Source organism: Chaetura pelagica, unplaced genomic scaffold (assembly GCF_000747805.2).
Source record: "Chaetura pelagica isolate M959 unplaced genomic scaffold, ChaPel_1.0 scaffold106, whole genome shotgun sequence".
In the NCBI taxonomy this organism is placed as follows: domain Eukaryota; kingdom Metazoa; phylum Chordata; class Aves; order Apodiformes; family Apodidae; genus Chaetura; species Chaetura pelagica.
The window spans coordinates 1,497,819-1,506,510 of record NW_009954222.1 but is presented as its reverse complement, the minus strand read 5'-3'; the positions used below and the strand labels follow the sequence as shown (position 1 = coordinate 1,506,510).

Sequence of the window (8,692 nt, the reverse complement as noted above, 5' to 3'; positions counted from 1 at the left end):
TTCCCTACAGAAAATTTTGTCCTAATTTGGTACAAAATAAGACAAAGTGTAAACATTGATTCATTCTTAGTCATCCAATAAAACAAGACTGTGATCACTAAGAAGGAAATAAGGATACTAAATATCTTTGCATCAAAGTAATGCAAAAGTTTAATTTAACTGTACAATATCCTGAATATTCAGCAGTGGTTGCAGAGTTAATCCTGCAGTCATTTGGAGCCTTTGTGACTATGGATTAGGAAACTGAAGGCTGAAGAGTGGAAGCAATTGCTGACTAAGGTGTTCAGGCTTAGTCACAACCAGAGCTTTAAGAAAATTACTCAATTTCCCACTTTTATTTGACTGAACTAGACCTTTGTGAAATAAATTTTTATTGTTAGTCTTATGAGCTGTTCTTTGCTGAGATGTAAACACAATCAAACTGTAAAATGATAGTTCCAAAATCTAATTTTGGAAATTCATTTTGTTTTGTTCTGAATAGCATAAAATATTTTAACAAAAACCAGATGGTCCTAATTGCTAAGTGAAACTGTTATCAGTTACTTATGAACAGTGATTGCTGTCTCTTTACCAGCAACTTTGGAATGCCTTAGCTTCTTAATTGAAATAGAGGAATGAAAAAGCGTGCTTCACTTTCAATGTGGAGATGTCAGTTTGAAGATTTATTTCAGTTCAAAAAGAATGCAATAGATAAGAACTTTTCATGCCAGAAGAAATAAACAAAGTGGCAGGTATTCAGACTAGGGGAACACATGAGTATTCATACTGAACTCTGCAGAAATGTTGGTATTTTGCATTTTTTAGAAATTATATGAAATGTATAGGTTTCCAAATATTGAGTTAGAAATCTATTTGGAAGTCTCAGACTTGTTATCTTTGATCTTCATTTTTTGGGATCAATTCACTTATCTACATATAATTGTCTACTGCCATTTGAATTGCCTCAGCATAGCCTGCTTGACCTCCAGCAATCATGTATTCTTCTCCTGTGTATTTTTTGTCATATCTGTCAGCCTGCAGAGAATGTTACAGTACACTATGTGTCACAATTAAATGTTGATCACTGTGGACAGCAGAAACAAGTCCCATCTTTGAAATTAAGGATAACACCTTTGCAGACACCTACATGTAAACACTTATATTGTTATAAATGTATTTGGACCACATTTTAGTATTTTTTTTTAGTGTTGTTCTGCATTTCTTATTTTTTGCTGAAGAAAAATTGTATGCTTGTAGCTGATGAACCAAAATTTTCTTTAGGCTTGGCTGACTACCCTGAGCATAACAGCAATTTAGACACTGTAGACACTGAGAGATTAACACATACATGTAGGTGTCTTAATCTTGAATTGGATCCCACCAACAGATGTCTGATAATCATATAGAAATTTAGATGTCTTAGGGCTGGATGCACAGAAATAGTTATCAAAAGTCTTACTTGCTTAAACATCTCTCATGTAAGAGTATGCATTCTCCTGGCTACCTTAGAGTCTATCTCTTAGGCAGTACCAAAAATGTTCTGTGGCTTCAGTGACACATTTACTGGTAGTATGGTACTTCTTTATTCCTCAGCATCCATGCCAACAAAACATAGTGTCAAATGCACATTTATGTAGTTCTGAATTCGTGGAGCACTTAGGACTGTAAAAGCTTCCAACTGAACAATTGCTTTACATAGACAGCTTTTACGTCCTACATTGCTCAGTGGTAGGACTTTAAAATAGCCTGCATTTCTATTAGTTAATCTCCAGGTACTATAGAAAAGGCAACAGACTGCAAAATTATTCATATAAGAAATGAATGCAGCGTGGTAATAGTGAGAAAGAACAGTCAGAACTGTTTACTCCTGGGAACTATTATAAAAGGAGAAAGGAAACAAGTTTCTTGCCTGCAGATGGTTACCAACACAACATATTTTTTAAAATCGCATTTTTACCATTTTGAATTTAAAACATCCTAAAATTTTCCTCATAATATATTCTAATGAAGAAAATCAATGTACAATCCCCAGGGGTATCATTTTCTTACTTGCTGAGCAGATACATGAATGTTAGTTTGACCAAGACTTTTCTTCAGTATAACCAAGATCCTTGAAATCAAGGTAGTACTTTTTACAAATCCACGTTTAAAACACAATGCAATATTCTTCTCTGCAATGCACTGCAAATTTGGTCTGTACCATAAGTGTTCATTCTGGACTAGCATACAAAACTTATGTAGTTTGGTTTTTGTTTGTTGGGGTTTTTTTTACATTCTTATGGCACTCTTGGCAGTCTATGGTGCAACGGAAGAACAAAAATATCTACTCCCAGAAAGAAAATATCTTTCTTTCTCTTCAGGTGAGCAAAGCACCAAGTAGTGTGTGAATCTGGTAATAAAATAAAATCACTTGTGTTTGCTGACCATATGAAATTTAAATGAGATTTACTTTTGTTGTTGTTGTTGTTTGCTGATGTCAGATAAAAACCCAGATGCTCTTTTTCTACAGTTCCGAGCTTTTGTTTTATTAACTTTTTTTTGTGTGTGTGTGGACTTTCTTAGGTTATATTCAGTTGGAGGTCGGGATGGAAGTTCATGTTTGAGTTCAATGGAATATTATGATCCTCACACAAACAAGTGGAATATGTGTGCTCCTATGTGTAAGAGAAGAGGAGGTGTAGGAGTGGCTACATGTGATGGCTTTCTTTATGCAGTTGGAGGCCACGATGCTCCTGCTTCTAACCATTGTTCCCGACTGCTGGATTATGTAGAAAGGTATCCAATTATACATGTATTTTTTACTATGAAATAATGTCCAGTAGCATAATTTTCTTAGCTAAATGATGGCAAAAATAAAGTTGTTTTTACTCCAAGAAATGTCAACTTGTTGTTTACTTGAAAAATTCCATGGAGATTTGTAGAAGACAGTTTCTCTGAAGTTTATTTTCTTCCCAGTTTTTTTCAGAGTACTACTATTTATTATCATGGACACAAAACTCTTCACATTTCACTTAAGAAGTCTCTATTTTTAAGGCATGATATTACACATTGCAGAGTCATGAACTAAAATTTGCAGAGATAAAAAACTCAGCCTTGACATAATTTTATAACACCAAATTATGTTTAGAAGTATTTTCTAACCGAAAATGTAGCTGAGCAAAGAAGAAATATAGAACTGCTTAAGTAGTGGATATTTACAGTGTATGATACTGCTTTCTTAAGCAATACTGCCATTTTCTAACACATTGATATAAGCCTTACAAACTGGATTTACAGTGCCCTGAATTTTGCAGATGGATATTTTGCAAATTAAAAAAAAGTATAGGGCCAGTAGGAGTGATTATAGCATTCAGTTTGAAAGTAGTCTTCAAATGTTTCATGAGTCTGACATTTTTCTATTTCTGTATGATTTAAAATAGAATAAGGAATAATTTCTAGATATGTACCGGTTGTAAAGGTTAAAGCATGTATTGGAGTAGTTGGTTTATCTCAACAGAAAAATAGACATAGCTGCTGGGAGAGATTTATCTTTTTTGAAGAGGTTAAACTTTACTCAAATGTCTGTCACTGTTTCTGGAATCTGACTTGTCATTCGACAGTTAGCCAATATGCAATCTAAAAATTGGGAGTTGAAACTTGCTTCTTATGCTATCCATATTATTTTTCTCAGTTTTAGACTCATTCCCATCTCTGCTGTATACAAGTAAATATCATAGACTGCCAAATACTTCAATTCTCATTTTCAACAGATGAAAAGTTCAGAGAAATCCCGTGTTGCCTGTGTTTACAGGGCCTGTCTTCTTGGGCTTCTATTTATAAGGATGAATAGCCAGATTTTTCAATGAAGTAAATTTAATTTAATACTACTAGTGACAATATTAAGAAGTATGAAATATTTCTGCTTGCTGGTGCATGCAAGGGAAATTTTCTTCCAGTTTTTGGTCTCTCGAGATGAAAAACCTCCTGTTGTTGAAGACAAATCACAGCCCATCAACATTTGTATTTCTCAGGTAGGATTATAACAGCAAACTATACCACATATCTTTTAAGTTTTTTTATGTACTGGTATCGGAATGACATACAGTGCTCCTCATGCAGGTATTTTTGCAATGGTTGAAAAAAAAAAAAAAAACAAAAAAAAAAAAAAAAAACAAAAAAAAAAAAAAAAAACAAAAAAAAAAAAAAAAAACAAAAAAAAAAAAAAAAAACAAAAAAAAAAAAAAAAAACAAAAAAAAAAAAAAAAAACAAAAAAAAAAAAAAAAAACAAAAAAAAAAAAAAAAAACAAAAAAAAAAAAAAAAAACAAAAAAAAAAAAAAAAAACAAAAAAAAAAAAAAATAACTTCAAGTGCAGTGAACTTCCAGACTAAAAGTTGAGACTAACAAGCCAGAGCTTGTAAGGCTATTTGCTTTCATAGAGTAGATTTGAATTAACAGCTGGACTCTAACAAGACAAGAAAAAACTCTCACGGCCCTCTCAGTGATTGGTAAGTTTAAAAGGTGGCTGGGATGTGATATAGTGTCTCTGTATTTACATCCAAGTTCTATTATAGAGAGTTATTTCATGTCTCTCAAAAGTTTTACTCTCTGTAAATATTTGATCATCAGTCTTTTTAATGAAGTCTCATTCTTCTTCAGGAATAAGTCTCTGCTTCAGTAGTTTTGTCATTCTGATACAGCATGCTAGGATGTGTTTCATTCAAAGAAGATGACTGTGAAACCAGACATAATGTGTTAAAATATATTTTTCAGATCATGTAAACCTAGTCAGAGCAGATACATCATTTTTTACATGTTACTGCTAAAATCTTCCTCAATAGTAATTAGGACTTCCAGTTTAAGGATTTCTAAGGTTGATTAAATGATTTTCCATGGATTCAAGAATTATAAAATAAAATAATGTCTTTTCTGCTCTTGACAAGCTGGGAAAGAACAATGTTGTATTCCTTGTTAAAGGTAAAATAACTAGCTCATATTTATGAATTATAAAATTTTTGAACATTTTGCTGTATGTTATAAAGTAGCTTTCTTTTCCAAACGTTGCTCAAAACTTGACAGCTACTAAAAACAAAAGCAAAGTTCTATAATTGTTCCCCTTCATATCACCTTGATTTCAGATTGATTTCTTTCCACATTCAGGAACTTTTATTATAACCCTTCTCACCCTTGGGCAGCCTAGTTATTATCAAGATGAAATGTACAGTTATTTTTAGCAGGTAAAAGGACATAAGAAATGACTATTTCCTGGCAATTACAAAAAACAGGTTCTTGTGCCATTCTGTTTTATGGACAGAAATGAGTTGTAAGAATTCTGTTTAGCCCTTGCTCAACTGTTTATTAAAAATAAATATTTTTTAAAAATCCAAATATGTCACTTGTATTTGGTTTCCCTGCTTTTGCACCTTCTCACCTTGGCCCTTGCAGTTCAAGAGTAGTAAAAATGCTTTATTAAAAGTTATTGCCTTTAGGCAGATGAAGATACAATGGTCACTGGTGCTTTTACTTATTGGAGATCTTTCAGCTAAGACACATACAGGGCCAGTAAAAATCCAGTAAAAAATAATATTTTTTTTGCTCATTACATATGCATTTTCCTTTCACAGATTCAGGCATTGTTTTAAAGTATTTTCCTCCCAAGTTTTAAAAACTCTAACTCAAAACTTTTCACCGAAAGAGAGCAAAATGAAAGAATGTGAATACATGAAATCAATACAATTTTTAATGAAGTAAAAAAAACCAGCACAATCAATTTAATGGTATTTTAAACATTAAAAGTTTAACATGTTATCATATTATTTTCTAAGAAGTCCCCATAAAGCCAGGAGGATTAAAAGTCTGTAGATCAGTAGAATTTTTTCAATAGATGTATTTAGCTGTCAAGATCCATTTAATCAAGTTTAAAGAAAATTATTGTTCAATTTCAAGGTAATATTTATATACCAAAAGGCAGTTACAAGCAAAGCACTGTAACAACATTGTTACAATGTTTATATTTAATTTTTTTCATTGTTATGATATAATGGGGGACTTCAGACAATGTTCTGACTAATGCCTACTGAAAATATGAATGACTGAAATAGTTGCAGGTGGTCTTACAGTCAGCCTTTGTATTAGGCCTGGAAAATACAACTGTTTGTAGGATTAGCAACTTCTAGTTAATGAAGTTTAGGCTACAAGAAATGAAGTTTAAAGAACTTGACTCCTCCAAAAAATGTTCCTATAGAAAATGGTTTAATGCCTGATTTTATATAAAAATATACTAGAGGACTTGTAGATAAATAAGATTTTTAGCCATTTTAGAGTTACTTTGTAATTATTTTAGAGAAATAAACTGAAAGAGAAATACAAAAGAAATAGCCCAAAGTGTGACTTATCTTACACTTAAGCAAAGAGCTGAAGTCAGTAAAAGGATGTCTATCCTCAAATGTTTCTTTTCTCCTCTAATTATATCTTAAAAACAGTACTGCTCTCTTCACAAGCAAATAACATGAGAATTTAACTCCAGCGCAGTTACACATATTCTGTGAATTCTTAAAGATGTTTCCTAGCTGTGAACATTGTCAGGTATAATTTTAGAAATTAAAATGTAGTGTAATACAATTTTAGAAAAAGAAAATATGATGCTACAAGAATCTCTTATATCGAATATATGCATAAAAATATACATACAGGCAGATATTGCTCTTATACCCTTCTGAGATCTCTTTTTATCACACCTTACTTCACAAATACCTTTGTTTATTCCTAAAGTTCATCTGAATAAGTTTCTAGTCAAGATTTAGAAGTCTAGATTTGAAACGCAATAAACTTGCATGTTTTCTTCTTAGTGTCAGGAAGTATATTTTGGATAGGATGATAAAGGATATATATATATATATTTTTTTTTTTTTTTTTTTTTTTCCACAAAGTGAAGATCAACATGAACTGACACTTATCTTCTCCCTGGACATTCAGTTTCTTCTTTTTCCTTAGGTATGATCCAAAAACTGATACGTGGACAATGGTTGCTCCACTGAATATGCCTCGAGATGCTGTTGGTGTCTGTCTCCTTGGTGACAAACTATATGCAGTAGGTGGCTATGATGGTCAAACATACCTGAATACTATGGAAGCATATGACCCTCAAACTAATGAATGGACGCAGGTAATAATAAAGTCTTAATTATTTTTGTCTCTATGTATTGATAGTTGTACATTAAAATATTACTTAAAAAAATAAATTATAGTATCTGAGTTTGCCATGGCTGTAAAACTGGTAACAAAAAAACAAACAAACAACACATTTCTCATCTTTCTCCTACAGAAGAAATGTCATAAAAAATAACTAAATTAATATGGAATTTTCATTGGTAATCAGCATGTGCTGAAGGGTCTTCATATAAAAGGCCAAGTTTTCATGTAGTTCTTCAAATCCTTTTTTCTGTTTGTTTGTTTGATGAATATTTTGAAATGTTGAACCACATGAGAATTAATAAATATAATAGAAGCAGTGATACAATATAAGAAGCTGGAGACTGGTGGTTTGGTTGTAGAAGTAATGTGATTTATTATGTCACAGTAGTACTTGGAAAGATTTGGATTCATTGCAGAGCCTTAAAAAGAAACAGGTCTCTTTCAACACTTTCAGTTAGTAATTCAGTTTTAAGACTTTCTGAAAAAGTATTTGTCCTACCAGTGTAGATGTTTGTATCTGAATTAATCACCCTAAGTTCCCTTTAAAGTTAGTGAAGAAAAATACATCCTGCGAAAGCATGATTTTATCCTAAAATAAACATTTAAAATAGGCCAGATGTATTATACTAAAAAATGCCTATTTCTTTTTATCATTGTAAAGAGGGCGTTGTTGTCAAAAATAGCATCTAAAGCTGCCAGTCTTACTCTGAAGGACTCTTGAACCTGTTTAAAAGTACTGGAACCATACAATTTTGTTATCAGGAGCCTTGACCTTGCCTCAGGTACTAAAGTGGAAGCATCAGCTAGACTTTACAGATTACAGAAACCCTTTGCAACAATTCAAAAAATTGACAACACATCTGAAATCACTACTTGTTTTTTCTGTTCTGAGACTTTAAGGTGAAGAATTTCATATGTGAATAAATAACTTTAAAACTGCAATACTAGGATATTGTGGGTTGTATTTATTTTTAGTGGTTTATACTCCCATAAGTTTTGACCATTTTAGAGTAACATTGACACAACCCTTTGGCAATTTTTTGCGTGGCTTTTCCCTGTTCAATTAATATGTATCTTTTTTTTCTGCAGATGGCTTCCTTAAATATTGGAAGAGCTGGTGCCTGTGTTGTAGTCATCAAACAACCATAACAGCACTGCTTAAGATTTTACTGACTGTGAAATTATTATTTTTCTATCAGACAATGAGAATGATAACTTCATGAAGACAAGGATTTACACTGAATACTGTGTTGATCGCAAACTTTAAGAATTTTTGAAGTGAGAAATATTTAGTATTTGTCCCCTATAAAATCACAAAAACTGTTCACAGCCTGTGAACAAGAAAAAATCAGGCTGTTGAAGGCATAAATATGTGAATGTAGGGTAGTAAGACCAGATACTGTTCTCATTAACTAGTCCTGGAGAAATGGATAATCAACGGACAGCTCTATACAAGGAGCAGGAGGGAATAGAAGAGCAGTTTTAATGGCAGCAAAAATTTTAAGTACAGAAACATCAAGGTACCTTTAATCACTTTTGAA

The 8,692-nt window shown here is 32.2% G+C and overlaps 1 protein-coding gene across 1 annotated transcript in view; it reads left to right on the top strand.

Annotated features, from left to right (window-relative positions):
- The window catches only part of KLHL1 (kelch-like family member 1), a 146,012-nt gene extending 137,712 nt beyond the window's left edge, over positions 1-8,300 (top strand). The window contains exons 8-10 of the mRNA XM_010003488.1: positions 2,542-2,754; positions 6,951-7,122; positions 8,241-8,300. Coding sequence (XP_010001790.1) covers positions 2,542-2,754; positions 6,951-7,122; positions 8,241-8,300 — 445 coding nt within the window. The remainder of the gene's footprint in view (positions 1-2,541; positions 2,755-6,950; positions 7,123-8,240) is intronic.
- The last annotated feature ends 392 nt before the right edge of the window (positions 8,301-8,692 follow it).